This window comes from Falco rusticolus, chromosome 1, assembly GCF_015220075.1.
Source record: "Falco rusticolus isolate bFalRus1 chromosome 1, bFalRus1.pri, whole genome shotgun sequence".
Taxonomy (NCBI): domain Eukaryota; kingdom Metazoa; phylum Chordata; class Aves; order Falconiformes; family Falconidae; genus Falco; species Falco rusticolus.
The window spans coordinates 10,633,451-10,655,262 of record NC_051187.1 but is presented as its reverse complement, the minus strand read 5'-3'; the positions used below and the strand labels follow the sequence as shown (position 1 = coordinate 10,655,262).

The 21,812-nt window shown below is 46.4% G+C and overlaps 1 protein-coding gene across 4 annotated transcripts in view; it reads left to right on the top strand.

Moving 5' to 3' along the window:
* STX8 (syntaxin 8) overlaps positions 1-21,812 on the top strand; it is a 104,513-nt gene that overhangs the window by 57,121 nt on the left and 25,580 nt on the right. For 2 of the 4 annotated variants that reach the window (XM_037409512.1, XM_037409521.1), the window contains exon 7: positions 7,551-7,652. In XM_037409512.1, coding sequence (XP_037265409.1) covers positions 7,551-7,652 — 102 coding nt within the window. Of the gene's footprint in view, positions 1-7,550; positions 7,653-8,026; positions 8,434-9,021; positions 9,177-21,812 lie in introns of those variants that run through there. The other 2 variants (XM_037409504.1, XM_037409494.1) reach the window with 2 other exon arrangements.

The window sequence follows — 21,812 nt, the reverse complement described above, 5'->3', positions numbered from 1 at the left end:
GTAATTATGGGGTTTTGGACATATAGAGGTTGGCATTCAATATATGATTCATTTCTTTGGTATCTAGCTCTTCTCCTGAGGCACCAGAGACCTGAAAGAGGGAGGGGAAGGCCTGCTTGGCTTCTCCACAAAATTCCAGCCTTATTGTAATTTTTTTGCATAGCAGAAAATGTTATGGATTTCAGTTCTCTATATGTTTTTCTGAAGGCTGACTGCAGTTTTCTGTGGACTCACAGTAGGGTGTACTGTGAAGATACATTACTCATTGATAAATAATATTGGGTGATCTGTAAATCTAAATCCATGGAAAATCCAAACAATTCCAAGGAAATGTTTGGTCATCAATGCCGTTCTGCTAAACTGTGATCAAACCCCAGATTTGTTTCTCTCTGCTTGTGCTGTATTTCACGGGGCTGCTTTCACTTGGCTTTTGAGTTTCTTACTCCATGGACAGAATGTGACTCAAAGATAGAGTTGCCAGAACCAAATGAGGCTTTTTGTGTGTTTTAAATAAAACAAAAAAATCAATTAGTTTGAAGTCATGGAAAACAGAACTCTGGCTGTGCAAGAGCCTGTTCTACTTCATGGGAAGAGATACTCATCCTTTCTAGGGATTCCATGAGTTAATGAGAATGATTTAAAAAACAACCAAAACCCCCAAAAAACCCCAAACCAAACAAAGTGTGCCTTCAGAAAGATGGTGCACCTGTGTGGGGTATGGGTGGAAATAGGGAGACATAGGCTGGAGAGGCAAGCAGGTAATTTTCCTGCTTTTGAGTGGAGAAAGAGTAGGAAAAATCCCACATGGTTTCCTGCAAAATAAATCGGAGTGTTCCATGAAATGGACCAGCTCTCCAGCTCTGCCGCTGCCTGCCTTTCAGTCCCTTAATGAACCCCTTTGGGTTTCTCCATAATGACTTGCCATTCTCTCTTGTGAGCCCCTTGATGGGAGAGGCAGCGCGGGGGGCTCTGGGTTCGGTACCTGGGTGCGTGGGGCCCTGGTGATGAGCGCAGCAGCATCCCTAGCAGTTGGATAGGATCGTCTCCTTGGTGTCAGTGTGCTGCGCTTCATCTTGTGACTTGTCATCTCATGAGTTATGCCTTTTTCAATTAAAACATGCAGCGTTGATGCATGCGCCGTTAACTCTGGCGTAGCTCGCTGCTGTTTAGTCCCTGCAACGAAAGATGCAATATTAATTTTTCAATATTATTTTTCTTTATTATCTCATGATGTGTTTAATCTTTCGTTGTTATCTCATGATGTAGCAGTTGGCTTACTCCTGTCTTCAGTGTTGCTGGAGCAGAGTGGGGCTGGTGGGCACTGGCAGGGTCTTGGGGTCAGAAATGGAGGAAAGATGAAGTGGCTGAATGGTCTGGGAGAGGGGCTTTTGCTCTCTGAAAACTTTTGGCCTTTTCATTTTGTTGTCAAAACTGAGTATTTTGTTTGCAAGCCGAAAGCTGGTTATTCACTTCAACCTGATCGGGGAGGCGTTTCAGCACAAAGGGCATCATCAGGAGGTAAAACACTGAAGGTCCAGGCGTGCAGAGCGCTCTGGGATGTACTGTTTTTATCATCTGTCAAACGGTTTTCCAGTGGAAACCGTTCCCTTGGAAAATTTCTGACCAGCTGTAGAAAGAGTTGATGGCTGAGTTGACACAGAAGATGGGGCTGCCAGAGAAGTCCGATTTCAAACCCATAGGAAGCGTTGTTAGAAATGTCAACAGAGAAGTTGGGAATATGGGAAAGGCAGATGGTGCTTGTGATGGAGGACCTGTGGTCTCGGTGTTGCGCTGCTTGGCAGGCCCGCGGGCAAATCCTGTGCCTGAAGCTTGCAGCCTTTTTGAGGAGGAATAGAGGAGAAAAGCAAAAGGATCCATTTGGACGCAGCAGACTGCTCCAGCACTTGGCTTGGGTTCAGCTCAGGGTTTGCTTTCCCATCCTGCGCAAGCCCTTGACACAAGAGACCAGCTGTAGCATGATGTATGGACTTGATCTTAAAGGTCTTTTCCAACCTAAACGATTCTATGATTCTTTGAGAGATGACTTACAGCCCTAACGTGTGGGATTCCTGTCTCATGGGAGGCTGTGAAATTATCCATGCCATGGCTGGAGAGAAGCAGAACCAGCCTTTTACAGAAGGCGTTGGTGTTTTTAGGAATCGGAACAAACCTTTCTGATTTTCATGGTGGTGGCAAAGTCTTCAAAGGAAGAAGGATGTGAAGAATGAGATTTTTTTTCCCTGAGGAATTCCTAGCATTACATATAATTTCTTCTGCTCAGTTTATCGTCTGTGTTCTATTGGTGTCCTTTGCATAAGTATTTTTCTAGCTATTAGCAGATGCTATTTTATTGATGTATATAAATATACCCTTAGCGCTGCTACCAGGTTGTTGTCCCGCTGCCATTTCAGGGAAGGTTTTTATGTTGGGGTGGTCGCTTTGAGCACGGTCCTGAACACACACACGTGCACGTGGATGGGCCCCAGAAATCGGTAGCAGCACGATGTGATGCTAGAGTGACTTTTAATGAACCGCGTAATTCAGAGATATTATAAAAATCATCTTTCTCAACCTTTAATGTATTGTTTGAGATTGTGAAGCCGAGCATGATAGAGCAAAGTGGAACGTGCTTATGATCCAGGGTTCAGGTGCTTCACTCTTCATTTTCCATTTCAATAAAACTTTGAAAAGGACTATAACACTTAGTGCTCACATCTCTGAGTAGCCTTCTGTTGATCTGGGTCAATCAATGGATTCTTGATTCTTTAAAAGTTGGCTGTAGGCATTGGTAGTGCTGCAGCTTGCTCTGACCAGTGAAGCAATTCAATGAACAATTATTATTTTTTTAAAAATGCTTTATGTTTGGCTGCAACTTTAGAAGCTTTAATTTTCTGGCTGTGATAGCTGATGCAGTGACAACTTCAGGTCTGATAGGTGGTTTTTGTGTTTGTTTTCATGGGCAAAAATGTTTCAAGTTTAATGCAAAATATTTACAAAATGGAAGTGTTTGTTTTTTTAAAAAAAATAAAGTAGCTTTTCCTTACTTTGCTTTTGCTTTCAGCAGTAAACACCCTTCTCCTCCCCAGGAGGTAGGATTAACGTTGGAACTGGAGAGGGCTGGCTGGCTGTAGGGCTGCTGTTCCCACTCTCCTGCCTCTTCCACAAGGATGTTTCTTCAACCTCTTCTTGCTCTGCATTGCTCCAGAATGTGTTGCCTAAGATCAGAGACTGCTACTGTGGTTTTTTTAACAGAAAAAAGGTCAAATATTTCAGAATATATCAACCTGCGCTTTTCCCTGTCATCTGCTTGCTTCGCTGCTTCCTCATTGTGCGTTTTCTTTGCTTGTAAATCCCGGTTCCCTGGAGGGCTGCCCGTGCCCTCTCCATCACTGGTCCCGTAACCAGAGGAGCAAGGGCAGGGCTGCAGACAGGCTTGTGCCCACAAAATTAAGACCTTCCACCACTTTTGTCCTGGGTTAAGGTATGCATGTATTGATACCAAATCTGTAAAGCCCACCATGATTTTTGCAGTCTGATATATATGAGGCTTCTTCAGAAATCCTGCCTTTTTGAGGGCTCCAGCCTAAATTTTACAGCTTTGATCACCAGGAAACATCCTCACTTACAGAGACAGGTTTGTGTTTCGCTGCTGCAGCCTTGCAGGAATGGGGTGAGGAGAACTGGTGATGCCCATGCACCTACCTCTGCCTTCTTTATAGAAACCTGCCCCTTTTGTGCTTGGTCTAGTTGGCTGTCTTGTCTGCTGGTGAGTTCAAAGCCAATGTGCCTGCCTGGCTGGTGGCTGTGACCCTAGCAAAGGGACACACGTGCAGGGCTGAGCAGGGCTGCGACACTGGTTTTCAAGCAGAAGTCCCTGCTGATAAAGGAGAACTTGTCTGAGCTAGTCCCCAACAGATGAGCAACCTTCAAACCTCTCCCACTTCAGCTGGGCTTAAATTACTCAGATTTTAATACTAGGGTTTTGCAGTAGGTTTTATCTTCTGCTTCAAGATCCTGCTTCACTGAAAAAAGACCTTGGCTAAATTTGCGTTACCGGTTTAGATGCGGTTTGCAGTGCAGTGTTACAGAAATGTCCTCTGTAAGGTCACTGGCAGCCCTTCAGCAGTCTGCCTGCTTTTCCCGTCTGCTCCCTCACAACGGGAGAACCTCCCTCCTTCCTCTTTTTCAAGTTCCTATTATATTTTTTTTTTAACTTGCTCCTTGCATAGTCAGATAACTGGGAGGTGGTAGAAAATATTTTGCCCTGGATGTAGTTGCCGGCTTGAAGAGCTAAGAGGGTTGCAGGTGGGTCATGTGTCGGGAGAGGTGGTCCTCAGGACCCTACCGAGAGTTGTGGATGCTATAAAGGCTTTCTTAACTATTGAGTTTGTTTCCTCTGGCAGCAGCTCTGCCTACCTTTAGCAATTCATTACTAGTTTTCAGCTCTGCCTGATACAGCTTGTATTTCTATGGTGTTTCCTTTGCTTTAGAGTGGGGAGAAATTCTTTGATTTACGTGAAGGTCAAGAGCTGCTCTGAAACAGTGTCACTGCAACAGCGTGTGGGTGGAGGTAGAGGGGTGGGTGTTTCTCTGCAGGGTGGTGGTGGTTGTAAGGGCACACTGGGCTTCTGCTTCAGCTGGTGATGGGGTAGGAACCTCCCTGTGCTTTCTCCCCATGCCAGCCCCAGCGCAGATGCAGAGAGAGACCCTGCTCAGACCTCCTGGTTGTGCCATGAGCACCCCAACGCTTCTCCTGGTCCTAACTGCACGTTACATCAAAGGACTGGTGGCTTGTTGAGCTTTGGGCTGTGTGCTCGGTGAAGCAGCCTGCTCCCCTGAAACCTGGCTGTATCAGGGGACATACAGATACGGAGAAATGCTGCTCCCAAGCTGTGCAGTGCAGGTCTCTGGCTCAGAAACGGCTCTTGCTGGTTGGCCTGATGGGGAATGGCTTGTGCAGGGGATGGGAAAGGAGAGGCTCTAGACATAATCCTAATGGCAATGCCTTGGGCTTTGAAATCATGACAGAAAATTTTCCTGCTCATATTTGTTCTCACTTAGTTACAGCTTGTTCACCAGGATGTTTTTCAAGGAGGGTCTGGTCAGCGTTGGCAAAGGAAAGTCTCTTATTTCCCAAGCATGCTTATCACTTTGTCCTTGACAACAATGGGAACTTTCGGCACTTTTTTTTCCGTTTAAAGGCAAACATGAGAGAGCTTGCCTTTGCAGGCAGCATTGTGCTGGTTTTCCTGTGTGCTGAATCACGCAAGACAGATAAAGTTTCCCCAAAATGTTGTTGGCTTAGCAGATGTTAGACCTGGGAAAGTTGAGTGGGAGGGGGAGGAGAATGAATATCTGAACTACAAACTGAACAAATCTTGCAGTTCAAATAAAATACCTGCCATCACTTGGGAAAATGTGGTGTGGAATGAACAGTAAAATCTTGAGTATTATAAACAGCTTCACAAATACGGAGGGTTTGTGTGTGGAATAGAGCGGTGTTGGTGGGGCGATGCTGCTTAACCACAGGAGTGGCGAATGGTTTAGATCTATAGGATAAAACGGAGGCTGCACACACAGAGAAGCAGTTGTTTGCCCTCTGGCCCCCCCTTCATGTGAATACCTAGACGGTTTAGGCTGTGGGACATGAATCAGGAACTCATGTTTTAAGAAAGATATGTAATTTCAAAGTACAAGGTTTTTTAGATGCTGGTATCATTTTACATAGAGATTCGCTGGAGATGATAGAGTGCTTGAGGGGCGGACTTATAAGCATGCATTAGAGGGATGATGCTTAAATCTCCCAACTCCCTGGGACAGTAAAACCTCTGTGCTACATACACCTTTTGAAAATCTCCTTTGTATCTTCAGAACTTTGACTGTTTTATGTTTATTTTTTTGTTTTCCATATGTATGATCAAACTGCTTGTATCACTGTGTCTAGATACGGTGCTTGTTACTTGGTAAGATCGGAGGACATCAACACCCTGCATAACTATCTTTTGCTGTAGGATGGTGGATTGAGGAAACTGTTCCCTTTCAAGTGCTGGTACAAAAGCGGTGGCCAGCAAAGCTGTACAGGTGTCTTGAGAAGCTGCAAGAACTCACGTGACATATTGGCACTACCCTTGTAAGCACAAGGTTTTGTTCTGGTGTCACACGGAATTTTTGGAAGCACAAGGAATGCTCTCTTTAGTGTCATCCCCTTGTTTCCTAGTAGAGATATTTGGGAAATCTCTTGTTTGAAGGAATACAGTCAAAGCAATAAAGGCTAATTAATAAGGGCACTGTCCTGTTGATAGGCCTCAACCAGCTTGCATTCAGCGTTGTGGTGCATAACGGAATATTAGTGTGTCTTGCTAACTGAACACTGTGCACTTTAACTTCTGTTTTGCTTACACTCCATTAAACCTGGATGTTTCCCCAGCACAGAGATGCAGCGCTAGGATCTGCCGGGGTACAAATGAGTTGAGAGTGCAGCACCCACCAGCTGGCACGGCTGCTGTCCCCCACCTGATCTCAGAAGGCAGGCTGGATTTATTAAGACAGCAGTCAATAGTGGGGAAAGTGCTAGAAGTGTAACCAGAGCAAGGTGCTTTGCAATAGCATTCAAGTTTTGGCTGCTGTCCTCCTCCTGATTTATCACACACAAAAAAAGCCATTCCTACCTGCAGAGTTGAAAGCAACTCTAATGTGATGTATTCATGCACCCAGCACGAAGCACTGGCTGTGTATTTCAAGAAAAAATTAGAGCGTAACAGTCAGCAAGAAGGAAATCTGGTGCCTGAATATGGCTTTTTATTTTCAGTGTTAAAAAAAACCCACCCCACCAACCACTCTTGGTGTAAGCCTTGTACCTGGTCTGATTTCTGTGGCAAAATTGAAGTCATCAGTTGCTTGAGGTTGAGGGTGGGTTGGCTTGAAATTTTCCATTCCCCTCTACTAAAAATAGATGTAGGAGAAATTTTGCTCACTTTCCTTTTCCCAGAGGATCATCTGGGCTGCAAGCAGAGCTGTCATCTGTACATCTCAGTAATTGAACCAAGGCAGGACTTTGACTGTATCCTCTGTGGTTGCGTGGTTGGGACCACACCAAACACTCTCAAAAGCATTTATATAGATGGTGATTCTGGATGTCTTAATGACTATGTAATGGCTAAGTGTTGAGATGCTGTCCCTGTTCCCCTGAGATCCCTGTTCCAGCAACTGAAATTTCAGATTTTCTATAACATATGTGCTAATTCTCTTCGTTTGGCTAGTGTTTTGTGGCTGCCATCATGTTATACTCTGTGCCTAATTAGACTGATGCTGCTGTTTCAGGCTGGTTTTTTCCTCAGTTCTTGCAGTGGAGTGCACAGAGTCTGAACTTGGAAGTCTCTTGCATAGTGTTTCCCAGGATTTGGACCCTTGCATGTGGCACGCTGGTCTGTCGTCCTGGAAGACAGAAGGATGCAGCTGGTTTCCATTTTGGAGCCTCCAGCAGTTGCGTGCTTGTTGAGCGGTGATGCTGCAGGGCTCGGAGATTAATGCTCGTGTTTCCTTTTCCCCAGAGATCATCGATGACCTCACTAACCTGGTTGAAAACACAGACGACAAGCTTCGCAACCAGACGCGGCATGTGAAGATGGTGGACAAGAAATCAACGTCCTGTGGTAGGAAATGGCTTGAGCACAAATCCTGCCCTGTTATTAAATGGCGAGAAAGTAGCTTAGCGCTTGGAGGCTGTGCACAGTGCGCTCCCACCGAGTACAACTTCTTTTAAAAGCTAGAGAAGCCCACCTCTCCAGACTTCTTCAGCTGATGTTGCAGGTTTGGCTCACTGTGCTTGCTGCGTGTTGATACAGTTAATTTCCTTAAGCTATTTGACTTCAGCATTGCACAATCTTCTGATTGGAAATTGTAAAACTGTACGAAATTAGAGCAGTACGTGTTAATGAGGTTTAAAAATCTTGCTAGCTACCAGCTCTCACAAACCGGTCACAGCGGGGAGTGATGCCACAGGGGTGTTTCTGGTGGTGTCCTGCAGGAATGTGTTCTCAACCCAGTGGCATTCAGAGCCTGCCAGACATGAAATCCTTGCTGGCGACTCCTCAAGCTATGTGCAAGCTGGTAAAGCTGAACTGGTCTCTCTTTCCATACAGCCAAAGAGAAGTTACTCATCTCAAACGGGCGAATGCAGGTTTCCTCTCTAGGTTGAAGAGCTGGGGGTTTGATCGCAATGGCCGTGGGAGGAGGCTGGGGGTGATGACAGAGCATGTCTTTATGTTGGGAGGATGAGTGACTGCGGGGTGAGGTCCACGGGGAGGTGATGGTGGTAAGACACTTCTGGAAGTAACATGTCTGGTTTTGGTGTCCGTGGTTCATTTTTGCTGTACTAGGAGACTCAAAATGCTAACAGGGATAATTTACGCTCTGTAGAAATTTGACTTATAGCCAGAAGTTAATGAAATTTGGCTTACATAGTTTAATAAAGATGAAGTAGAGAGCTGACTTGGTCACAGATCTGTTTCTGGCTGGTGGGGAGATTTTATTCTGTAGAGTGATGATTTAGTAGCAAAAGCGACTGAGCTTAGACTGGCAATGAGGCATTTTTCAAGCACTGACGACGTATTTCAGGGATTTTAGTTCTCGATTAGCGATAACTTTTTGAAAGCTTGGTTGTTACAGGCTGATGAGATTCTATGGCTTCTTCTGGAGGTTAAAGTTGACTTGTCAGAGGCGTTTGTCTCCAGTTTCTCTCGTACCAGATACAGATAGAATTAAAGGCGTGACTGTAGAGTTCATGACTGACTATTTTAGATCTTTAATGTTGATGCAAGATGGAGTTAATCTAAAAATAATGGCACTTGAATGATGCTGAGTACCCTGTGTGCCTTTGGAGTCTCTCCTTAATTTCTGTGGTTTCGTTTTCTGCACGAGTACAGGGCAGCGTGATGCGAAATATCTGTGCAGGGCAGGCAGTGAATTCCATTTCACATGGGACAGCTTCTCCCTCGTTAGGTATTTCTCCCTCCTTTTTAGGTTCCTCATGCAAATGCAGCCCCCGGACGAAGTTGCTGGATAATGAGCCTGTCTCTTTAACTCTGCAGCCCATGCTGGCTGAGCTGGGGAATTTGAGAGGAGGAGGAGGGTGGGAGAGGCTGAGGCTGGGAGGATCCTAGACTGGATTCCTTGGGGGTGACCTCTCTCACCCTTTGCACATCGATAAACATTTTTCTGCAAGGGGTGGTGAGAAGCACTGCCTCTCACTGCCTGTTCCCTCTGCTCCAATAGGTCTTCCTGTGTTTGCATAACAATTTGGGCATATGTAAACACTGTATTGCCTCAGATAGCTGTTTTATTCTGCCCGAGCACGAGTTTTAGAGCAATCGTGCTGGAAGACGCAGGCTTTCATGGCTTTCTTCCCATCCCTTTTCCACCCTTATCCCTGGCACTGAAAGTTAACTAGTGTATTAAGATCAGAAGAACCCTCCGTGTAAGTACAATTATTCCTTGAACAAAGCCAAGCAGCAGGAAAGCTGGCACCTGCTAGGTAATTTTTTCAAAGCGCTTTTTCCCCCTGCTCTCCAACATTTCACTTAAATTGATAACATCTTCAGTAAATCTTTGGTTTCGGTGTGTTACTTTGGATTTAAACCGGTGTGAAGTGCTCAGTCTTCCCCCTTGCCCACCCCTTCCCTCCCCGGGATGCAGATGTTTGCTTGGACCCAGTCTCTGCACTGTTCCAGCATGTGCCTGTTTCTGTGTTTTTTGCCTCACTTTTGAAATCATAATGTCGTCTTATTTTTCTGATGAGTGCCTGTACTGGAACCACTGGCTGTGGATACAAGCGGAGCAGCCTGGCATGGATAGTGGAATAATCACCCTTTTATGAGCAAGAATGTAACGCATTAATGGGTGTGTCTTTGTTAGCAGCCAGTATAATAATAAAATCAAAGTATTTCTGGTGAAATCCAACTTCAATCAATATTTCAACATCTTGCTCTCATGCAAACATAGTTTCGAGCTGTGGAGGTTGTTTCCAGCAGCTGGTGTGATGTATCCATCCCTTGGTGCTACCTGCGCGGTACAGGCATTGCGGGGCACGGAAGCGTTGCAGAGGAGGCAGCATCTGCACCTCTGGCCATACTTAATCCTGGCAGAAACCTTCAGGTTGTTTCGGGTGGGTTCTTTCATTTGCAGCTTATTTTCAATGCCATTTCTCTTGCTGACTCAAGAGCTGTTGACAATCCCACCCCTTGCTTCTGCCCAACGAAGGCTGCCCTGGTTGGAGCCTGTCTCTCTTGGTGGCCCCCGGGCAGCCCCACACTGGTGTCAGTGGGAACTCCCAGAGATTGCAGTGGAAGAATAACCATGGGGTATACTCAAGTCTGTTGCATTTATGAAATTATTGTTGAAAATCATTAGTCATCTGTAAGCAAATGTTTGCATGCTGCTTGGCATCATTTTATTTCTTTTCAGTGTATGCTGGGCATTTAAGAGGGACGTATATTTCTCAGATTTCATAAATTTGCATTGAGTTTTTCGTGTACACAAATCATTAACCAAGTGTTAGGCTGCCTTTACCAGATTTGCTACAGGAATGCCTGCATGCACAATCCTGGCTTTTCAGTTTTACCACTGGTTTTCTTGGGTTTGTTTGTCCCCAGTTTGCATACCTATAGGGAGGTTTTGTGCAGAGTAACATTCATTAACCAGTTCTCCCTAACTTTTTTGTTAGAAACTTAAACCCTCAGAATGTCTTCTTAAGAACTGCATTTCAAAATAAGCAAGGAAATGAAAGTGTAATTCAGATTGGGATGTTGGGAGCGGTGTTGTGGTTTAACCCCAGCCGGCAACTAAGCACCGCACAGCTGCTCGCTCACTCCCACCCCAGCAGGATGGGGGAGGAGAATTGGAAGGGTGAAAGTGAGAAAACTCATGGGTTGAGATAAGAACAGTTTAATAATTGAAATAAAATAATAATGATGATGATAATTGTAATGAGAAGAGAAATAGCAGAGAGAGAGAAATAAAACCCAAGGAAGACAAGTGATGCAAATGAAAACAATTGCTCACCACCAATCAACCAATGCGCAGCCCCCCCCCCCAACCTTCCCCCCAGCTTTATCTGCTGAGCGTGGTGCCATATGGTGTGGGACATCCCTTGGGCCAGTGTCCCCCCCAGCTCCCTGTGCCCCCAGCCCAGCTGTGGGGTGGCTGAGGAGCAGCAAAGCCCTGGGCGCTGTGTGAGCGCTGCTCGGCAGTAACGAAACCACCCCTGTGGGATCAGCACTGCTTCCAGCACAAATCCAGAACGCAGCCTCCTACGAGCTAATATGAAGAAAATTAAGCCTACCCCAGCGTTACCAGCGCGTTCAACAACAAGGGTTATTGATGTGTTAGAAACTACAGAAGCACCTGAGAACAGTCGTGTAGGAATTAGGGCTTCTCCCCCCTCCAAAAAAAAAATGGTGGTGGGATCAACAGCCCAACTGAAGCGCGTCTACACCAGTGCACACAGCATGGGCAACAAACAGGAGGAGCTGGAAGCCATTGTGTGGCAGGAAAACCACGACACAGTTGCCGCCACAGAGCCATGGTGGGATGACTGGCACGACTGGAGTGCTGCAGTGGGTGTCCGTAAACTCTTCAGAAGGGGTAGGCAAGGGGCGAGAGGCGGTGGGGAATCCCTGTGTGTTAGGGAGTGTTTTGGATGCCTAGAGCTGAGTGATGGTGACAGCAGGATTGAGCGTTTATGGGTAAGAATCGGGGAGGGATGGCAAGGCAGGTATCATGGTAGGATTCTGTTACAGAACACCTGACCAGGATGAAGTTATAGACAAAACATTGTGTAAGCTGCTGGGAGAAGCCTCACAATCACTAGCTCTTGTTCTCGTGGGGGACTTCAACCCACCAGGTGTCTGCTGGAAATACAACATAGCAGAGGGGAAACAGTCCAGGAGGTTCCTGGTGTGTAGAAGGGACCTGGAAGGGACCTCTTTGCCACAGCTGGTCCATGAGCAGCGAGGGAAGGTGCCTGTTGGACTGGCTCTTTGCAATCAGGGAAGGGCTGGTGGGTGATGTGATGGTTGGAGGCAGTCTTGGGCACAGCAATCGTGAAATGATAGTTTTCAGTTCTCAGAGAAGTAAGGAGAGGGGTCAGCAAAACTGCCACCTTGAACTTGGGGGTAGCCTCTGGCCTGTTGAGGGGCCTGGTTGACAGAGTCCCTTGGGAGACAGTCCTGAAGGGCAGAGGGGTCTAGGAAGGCTGGACATCCTTCAAGAAGGAAATCATAAAGGCGCAGGATGTGGGCTGGTTTTCTGTTCATCAGCAGGCACAGGCAGTTAGTATTTGTCAGGAGTCTGCAAAGAACCTCGTTCTTTCTCCCTGCCCGTGGGTTGCAGTTGGCCTCATGACAGAGGAGAAAGTCATCGTCCACAGCTTCCTCCTGGCTTACCTGGATGGTGCTTTTTGGTAACTTTCCTCCCATCCTTGAGTTTTTTGTAGATTTAAATTTTTTTTTTTTTTTTTTTTGACTTGAAGACATAAGTAGGCAGCTCCCTGAAGCGAGGATGGTTGAACCAGGCTTTGTTTGTGATAAGAGCATCCCTGAAGTGTTTGTGTCTGCACGAGATACGGGGATTTTAGTCGCGCATGCACGGCTGGGACCCTAGTTACCAGATGCAACATATGCAGGGGTGGTTGTGGCTAAGCTGTGCAATGCACCGAGTCAGAAGTGTTCCTCAGGTCCTGCTAGGCTATAGACCATGAATTGGGGAGGGGATCTGGGGGATTGCTCTGCTCCTGCCCAAGTCACTGTTTTTGGTGGCTCTCCTGTAGCTGAGGAGAAGGGCTGGTTTTCTGGGGAAGCAACACAGAAGATTATGACTTTGTTGTAGTAAAAACAAGTAAAAAAAAAAAAAAAAAAAGCAAACTTGTATTTCTGACAGACTTATCCATCCCCTTCCCAGCAGCCAGGGGGAGGCAGACCATGTCTGCGCAGTTATCACTGCGTGCATCCCTCTAACCTTTCAGATAAATGAGGAAAATGAGATGCAACCACCGAATATGCCCTGCTTGGCTAATACCTGTGTGCTGTAAAATGATACAGAATGCCAAAGTGGCCACTGAGCAATTATTTTTCTGTCTTTCATTTTCTCCTGTTCCACAAGATGGCATTGCAATCTAATGGCCTTCCTCTGGCCCCAGGTAGATGCTCTCCTCTCCCCTTTGCCTTCTGATGGAGGTTTTTTGGAGATACTGAAAGCAGGGTGTAGACTACTGTAAAGTCAGTCGATACCAGGCAGGGTTTTTTAATCTTAGCAAATGGCCAACATACCTGATTTAAAGGTAGAGTTTTGCCAAACTTATTAGTTGACATTTTCGGAAGGTTTAATTTGTTTTAAAACAGAGTAGCTTGGATTATATAAGGTTTCCTCTAGAAAATAATGATTCATGCAGGCTGGGGCCTTTTCCTGCCAGATTCTATGATCGCTCTGTTCTAAGTTATGGTTATTTTTGCCATGGATTTAATTTGTTTTATAAATTATTGATGGCAGTTGCTCAGGTTTGTTCCTCTGACGTACACTGTGTGTTTAGATGAGCAAGTCCCCATCCGTTTATTTTTTTCTCAGTGGAGCGGAGAAGCTGGTGTAGTGTGCCATGAAATCAACCTTTCCTGCAATCTGACTCTCGGAGAAGTTACACTGATATTCCCCCGCGGTGCTGCTCTGACAACTGCACTGGCTCTGAGTCACCTGTCCGTGTTTCTACAGGATGAGTTTTCTTGGCCTGGCAAGTTACAGATTTTCCTGATTTTTTTATTATTTTTTTTTCCTTCCTTCAGTTTCTTCCATTTTAAGCAATTGCAGGTTGTAAAGCGTGTTCTAAGCTGTTACCCTGTGAGAAAGCTTTGAAAAGAAACTTCAGCAGAAGAACGATGAGTCTGTTGCTTAAATTGGGCTCGTCGCTGGTGTTTTCACTGATCGCTGGTGGCTTAAATGCACTGACACTTCCATCCTCCCAGGAGCGGAGCAGCCCAGGGAGGTGGCTGAGGGGCAGCTCTCAGTGATTGAATAGCAGATGGAGTTTCATCTGGGCTTTTCTCTGTCCTGGTTCCCTTCTCCTGCAGCCCTCGCTTGCTGCCAGCCAGCCTGCTGGGGAATTCCAGGAATCCAGCAGATCTTGCTGCAGGATTTAGCTTTCCACTAGTCTTGCTACCTTGTGCATCATCCTCCCTTCTGCTGTAGTTTTTCTCTGAGCTCCATGAAGTGTTTCCTTCCTCTCACACAGCTTGTTTTCCTCCTTCGTGAGAGCGCGGGTTAGCTGCGCCCGGGGAAGCAGAGGTCTGCAGGAGGTGAGCTGGGTTTCGGGAGGAACCGACGGGTTTGCAGCCCCGTTGCGTGTGTGCGGCCGTGCTCTTCCCCCACCTTGCCCCACTGACTTCTTTCTGAACCCACTGCCTAATTGAAACTGAGATTAGTTGGAGAGAGGGGTCTCAAAGATAAGAAGTTACTACAAGCTTACTCGGGCATCTGTCCTCATTAGAAAGACCCAGTGAAGGGCCCCTTTGAGGGGGGGAAGGCAGGATGAGCTCAAGTCTCCTTAGACACCAGAGAAACCTCAGAGCAGGTTTGCTTAAGGACATAGCGGGAAATGTGGCTTCATTAATGAAGAATATTTTTTAAACAAACTGGTCCAGTAATTTCAGCATATTGCTAATCTAATAAAACTCCTGGTTCACACATTGTCTTGCCATCTTGTTTCTCCATAATATGAAACATTTTGGCTTTGTAAGCTCCGAGTCCCCAGGGAGCAGGTTGGGGAGCTCACAGGGTAACTAACAGCTTGAAGAAACATCCCAGAGGGTGTTTTCTGACTCAGCAACAAGGTCAGTTATGGTGCTGAGATGATGCCTTTGCTAGTGGCATGTGCCCAGCAGCCTGGTCCTTGCTCCTCCAGTGCCTTTGTACCCTCCAGCCAGCTCGTGGCCTCTGCGTGCCTCCTCCTCCTCTTCACACATGTTATATTCACAGCTTAAGTATTTGGCTTAAAATTGCTCATGCTGAGATGTTGAAATGAATTCAATTGATGAAAGGGGGTGCACCTAAGCACTCATAAAAGGGTTCTGCTTTTTTAAAAAAGGTGGTTTGGAGTTGCTTTATGAATTTCTTTCCAGGTGAGGAGCACGGCATTTACTGGCAGTGTCAGCTGTGTGTGTGTTTAGCAGAAAAGGATGGGAAGAGCCTTCTGGGTCATAGAATCTCTTCAAGATAAATTTCTGAGAACAAGCTTGTTTTTTCCCCCCCATTACTCCTATTGGAAGACTGCAGTGGTCATAAACTTATTTCCAGCTGAGACTTGTCAGGGATACTTCATGTTGCCCACGTGCAGCCCTTGTTCTGGTGTCTTGAATAGTTCTTTCCCCTTTTTCATTTTACTCCCCCAAATGTGCGTGTCTAAGAGATCACTCAGTGTTCCCTCCCAGCTTTTGTTTTGTCGGGCTGAACAAGTGTCTTTACATTTCAGTCTCCTAAATTAATCTCTCTGTTTTTTGATTAGCCTTTTTTTACACATCTTCCTACTGAAACTTTTTGGTTTGTTAACCATGAGGACTGACCGCAGCATCCCCAGAGCCTTCTTGCAGTGGCTTGCCCACCGGTTCTAGCACTTCCCTGGCTGCTGGAAATATTTCAATTACAGCATGTTGTGCCTCAGTTTTGCTTTGAGCTGTTTGCTTGGGCCTTTCACGCTCTTGAACATTTTCCACCTGAGTTATTTTCTTTCCAACGCTTAGCACAACCTCTTGTTTATCCCAAGTGCGTGGCTTCCTCTTTCAGCCCATCGAATTTCAACCTTCCTCCATTTGTCTTCAAAGTTACCCATTTTTTTTCCTATATGCTGTCCCAGCTTTCCTCTGTGCTGGTGCTGCTTTCCAACTTTATGTCATCAGCAAATTTCATTAGCACAGTTACTTTTTGTGCCAAGGTCATTAATAAAAATATTTAATAAGATCAGCCTCCTGACCGTTCCTTGAGGAGCTCTGCCGGTGACCTCCATCCATTCTGATCCTTCTTTCAACGCTGCTTCGCCTTTCACCAGTTTCCTGGCCTTACAGTTCTGCTAATCCCCATTTTTTTTTTTCATTTAATAATTTCCCACATGGCACTGTATCACATGCCTTGCTGAAGTCTGTGTGGATAGGATCTATCATGTTTCCTTTGTCTAGAAAATTCATTATCTTACTGGATTAACCTGATTAGCTCTGTTTGATCTGATTTCCCTTCAGTACAGTCCCCTTGTTTTCTACCCTGTTTACCACTTAGTTTCATGTTCTAATTAGTCTTTCTTCAGTTTGCTCTAGAGCCTCCATCCTGCTGAGGTTAATCGGACAGGCTTGTGGTTGCTCACATCACTTTTTCTCTTCCACAGTGCAGTTGTGTGGAAGCTGCGGTTCCTCTCTGGTGCTGGAGAAGCAGCTGCAGCTCCGTTCACCTAGTTTTCGGATACATATCCCAGTTAATGTTCAGTTTGAAGGGGAAGACCTGGAGCTCTGTGTGCGTCAGTCCGCCTGGCTTCATTAACCATCTTGCTTCATTTAAAGATGGTTAGTCCTGTGACACTGAGACCCTTCAGAACCACTGCAGCCTTCTCCATCCTCCCACCAAGCCCAGGGTTGGTGGATTCAACCAGCAATCACTTGTCTGGGTCTTTGGCATCTGTGCCACCTGGTCCCATGAGCCTTTTTCTGGCTGTGGTGACCCCCAGAGCATCTCCCGGGATGACTTTTGCAGATAGAGACACAAGTGAAATGGTTCACTTAAGGCTCCACGGCAAGTATAGTATAAAGAAGGGATGGAGGGCAGTCACAAACTGATCAGCAGCAAATGAGGTGGGGAAAAATTACTTTGCTGCTATGTACTGACAAGAGGTTTGCTTTTCAGGTGGCAGTGTCAATGCGTTGGCAATCGAGGTTGCAAAGTAATGGGCTGTTCAATAGCAGAGCCCTAAATTCAAGCAGAGCCCAAATGATAGTAGAGGGGGCTGGAGCGTGGCATGGTTGTGAGATGTAAATCAGATGTAGGTTCAAGTCTGAAGCTATGATAATGGCATCCCTCCCCATCAGGAGACAGAGTTAAGGGGAGAGGGAGAAAGGGGGGGCATGGGTAGGAGAGCAAAAGGCAATAGACATCTTCTTAATTACATTTGCATATGCAGCTGTTCAAACAGACTGAACTTCATCAGTGCTTGTTCATACCTATCAGGAGATTTAGAGCAGCTGTTGTCAACCCATGTAGCGGGATTGTACAAATCTGGTGGTAAAATAAGCCCCTGGGCACCCTGCTCACCCAAGCTGTCCATCACTCCAAAAGGGCAAGCAATTAGTTGTATTTGAATATTGAAAAAAATTGGAATTGTGTGAAATATCCAAGGGCGACTGCTTACAGCTTGGTTTCCAAGGATACATGTTGCAGAATTAAATCATTAATTTATATTTCTGAAAATGGTGCTGAAATGTGATAATTTGTACATTACCAAAGAGGCTCAAACTCGCCTCCTTCTGCCTTTTCTTTCCTAATATGCTCAGTGACAAAATAATTGCTCTACCCAATCTGGAGTTGAAATACAACGGTGTTCTGGCTTGGGGATTTTGTGCCATTTAGTTAAAACTAAATGGGGGGGCGGGGGGGGGGAATTATCTGGGTTCACTGTTTTTATTAATTCTTACAACTTTGAAATTCTGCCTTAATTTTTGGCTCCCAAATACCCGTGCAAGCCATTTCTAGCCTCTTGTGATCTTGCTACCTTAAATTCATCCCAGCCAAGATGCTGTCCTGAGCACAGCACTGCTGCAAGCACAGTGCCCGGGCAGAGAGAGGGTCCAGCATCTGGAATGCTGCTTCACAGGCCCCGGGCACTTGAGGGACACAACAATACATGGAGGATGTGGTCAATGGAGAAATTAGTTTGCTAGGGACCAAGTGGTTATGATGTCTCTTCAGGGCTTTCTGAGGATGCATAGAGGATGTTGATCCCACCAGAAACTGGGGTTATAAATCCAACAGGGGCTGTGATCTCAAATCTTTCTTGTCTTGCAAAAATACAGTAGGATTCCTGCAATCGTGCTAACTCTGGCTGGAGGAAAACTGTCCTCTGGCAAATGGGCAGAGCAGTGAGAAACCCTGGCCCTGGAGGGGGTGGCTTGTCAGGTCCACCCCCGACACTTGGGGGATGGCCAAAGTGTTACTTTAAGGAAAGTATTTATTTAAGGTGAAAATCAAGCATGTTCATGCAGCATTCATCTTGAAGCATTCAAATGGCAAGAGTTACGCTTCCAGCAAGCGTGTTAATTAAACAGTGTTGTGCATCTGGGCTTGGTGGTTTTGTATTGGGAAAGTGCATGGGGGCTGTGCATTCGGTCATGCCAGCAAGCTGCGTCTGCAAGGACGGTCGTACCGGGGGCTCTTTGTGCCCCAGCGCTGTGTCTGGTGCTGCTGAAAGCAGCTCAGCCTCGTGCTGGGGCTGCGGGGCTCGGGTGGGCAGAGCCCCCCCACCCCGAGGTGTTCAGAAGCACCAGTAAGGAGCCACGCTGGGGCTGGTGCGCGGGTGCTGGAGGGTGCTGTTCTGCACAGTGGGGTGCAGCAGCGGTTGCTGGCAGGCACTATCCTGCTGCTGCCCCAAGTGGGACCTCACACTCCTGTTCCCGGGGCGAGCTGCAGAGCAGATGGAAGTTTCCACAGGAAACAACTTGTGCTATTGCAGCGGGATCACCAGACCCAGCGCCGAGCAGGGCGGTGGGGTGGATGGGACCCGTCCCCTTCGATACCTGCCTCCTAGCAGAGGGCAAGCTGCAGTCTGAGGGAACACCTGTAGCCACTTAACCTGCTGTGGTAGGGCTCCAGGGGAGAAGCTTCCCAACTGGCTTAAGCTTGTAAGGTGGTACCGCTGCGGGGAGGGCGGTTTCATGTCTGGCAGTGATGAGCTGGGTTGAACTCGCTGCCATGAGCTGGTTCAGGAGTGCGTGCTGCCTCCAGAAGGTACTTCACCACCTTCTTTCTGGTGGAACGTGAACCTGATGTGTTTTCCAAACTCACAGCCGTGTGAAGTGGGGTTTTAAGTCATGAAATAAACCAGCCCCAGTTTTAACATATTTAAATACAGTTTTTGCAGATTAAAGTCCATGACTCTGGCATCACTCTGATGCGACTTGAAGGTGTGAGTGCAGCCCTAGTGACTGTAGCCTTTAAAGGTAGCTTTAGTGTGGGCTAGCTGTCTGCTTGACCAAGGCTTCAGGTAGGTTTTGCATCCTTTGCTCAGCATCACACTGCCAAATGTCACACAGAGGTGATACACACGGGGCTCGCATTGATGCTGTTGTACCAGCGTTGGGGCTAGGGTTTGCAGTGACTTTTAAACCTTTGCAGTAAAAGCAGAGATGTGTCACTACAGCATCACTTTTGCTTGCAAACCAAGTTGGACGTTGGTGGCAGGAATGCTTTCCTGTGCACAGATCTGCAGCAGCAAAGTGGGATTCACTGTTTCAATAGATGACCTATCTGCTTCAGAAATAATTTTTTGCTTTGTGATAGGAGGGGGGGGGGGGTGTTTCTGCTGCACGATGATCAGCTTGTGCTAGTGACTTTGCTGTAAAATCCTAGTGAGTGCTGGGATTTGCAGATGAGTTGCAGATGCGAGGTGGTGTCTTGTGTAGCTTTGAATGCATTCGGGTTGCGTTGTACCGCATCCCCGTTTGGATTGTAACACACAGTAGCTGCTGTGTAACACTTATCTTCTATATATTAAAAAAAAAAAATGCGCTAGAACATTGCCTGTTTGGCAAGGAAAACAGTGCCACTAGCACTGTTTCAGTGGAAACTTCATTTTCCAAGCCATGCTTTCTAAAAACTGTCTGGTGATTATATTTATCTGTGAGATTCATTGGGAAATGTTGCAAAACTTGCCTCTAATTTGTTGCAGTAGCCTTTTGCAGGAGGTGCTGTAGGCTTGGAAATAGCCTTTAATCGTTGTTCCTGGGTCATCAGCTGCCTGATAATTTAATTATGTCTATCAGTGTGGTTCGTGGAGATCAGCTAAGAAGGGAGCAGTGCGAGGTGTCCCATGCGCTCTCCTTCCCAGCCCTCCTCGCACGACTCCTCGATAAATATTTTCTCCTTGATGCTTTCTTTTGTCAGAAGCCTGAAAGAATACGCTTATTTTAAACTTCTTTCTGCTTCCATAGATGGACAGTTTTATATGATACAGACAGTGCCTGCTGTGATTTTTATGGCCTATAGTTTTCTGAGCAAATGGTTTTGCTCACAAGTTGGCTGAGCTAAAATGACCTTCTCTTGTTCATTAACTGTCTGTTGAAAAATATGCGTGTGGTGGTAGTTATAGAGCCTTGATTGGGGTTATTTTAGGTGGTGCGGGGAGGTCTGTTCCTTTCCTTCCCTCCTCATTATCAAGCAGAAGCGACTGCTTAGGGCCTGGTTTATTTACCTAATAAACTGCCTCTTGTATCGTCTAGGAAATGCTCACATTTTTCCGCCAAGAAATCCTAGTAACAGGCAAACAGAGGTCTAGCAGTCAGGTCTGGAGAAACAACAAAATGAAGGTCAGCTAATATTGCTGTTATTCTCTTTCCCGGTGGCCATGACAGCAGGGGTGGTTTATTTGAAGATCCCAGACTCGGAGTCATTGTTGGTCCCCCGAGCATTGGAGGCTGTGCCAACACTTCGGGATATTAATGTATTCTACAGATCAGTGAATGAAGAATTCCTCCGCACTCCTTTTTTTTTTTTTTTTTTTTTTTTTATAGAAAGAAAAAAAAAATCCTCTCTTCTCCCCTTCCCCCCTTCTCCCTGCACTTTGTTTGCAGTGGCTTTGTCTGCGGGGTGTTGCTGGGCATTTCTAATGAGAAGGGGAAGAATTGCAGTGATGGGGGCCGGGGGCGGGTGGGCACAGCTCCCCGCTTCCAGCACCGATGGCAAAGCTGGTCCAGGGCACTCAGGTGCATTGCAGCTCTCACGCTGGCACAGTTTGGGTATGGAAATGTCCAAGGAGGGGCAATAAAAAGGCTCATTTTGGACACGTAAACCTCACTAATTTGCTTCCTCCACGGAGAAAATCCTACCCCGTCACCCCCCGCACAGGACACGATGCCTCAGTGCTTCTTTAGTATTCATCCCAGCGCCGTGGCCGCAGCCATCTCCCAGCCCACCCCAAGCAGCTGCTCAAAGGGACAAAATTAAAGCAATTCCTGCTCCCAGTGACTTACTACTGGGGAATAATTGGGTTCTGTTTGGGAGGAACATAGAGCAACCGGGCCCCGACAATGGAGAAAGTACAGGGCAGCGGGGGCTTGGTGGGACAGATCTGTGGAGGCTTTCGCGGGGTTCGGTGGGAATATAAAGCTGGTTTCATAAAGAGCGATTATCTAATAATAATGCAATGGATAAGGGAAAGGCGTCTGAGCAGGTTTTTTTTATATATTCTCATTCCATAGCAGGAATTGTACTTTAGATATTTTTTTAATATATTCTTTGATGCCTCATGGAAATGTTAATGAGACAAAAACTGCTAAAGAGCTCTCCAGACACTGCCCTGCTTTGGAGAAGGGTGGACTGAAACGCAGACCCTCTGGAGGGCTTCTGACACACAAGCAGTCCTTTTATTTCATCTTCTATATCCCAGAGACATGTCTAAAATTGGAGGGGAGATGAGAGGAGGCTGAAGAGGCCGGGCTGAAGGCCCAGCATTCTGCATTTACAAGAGGAAAAATTGCCGACTGGCTGTTAAGGCCGCGGTTTGATGGGCAGTGCACTGCCCG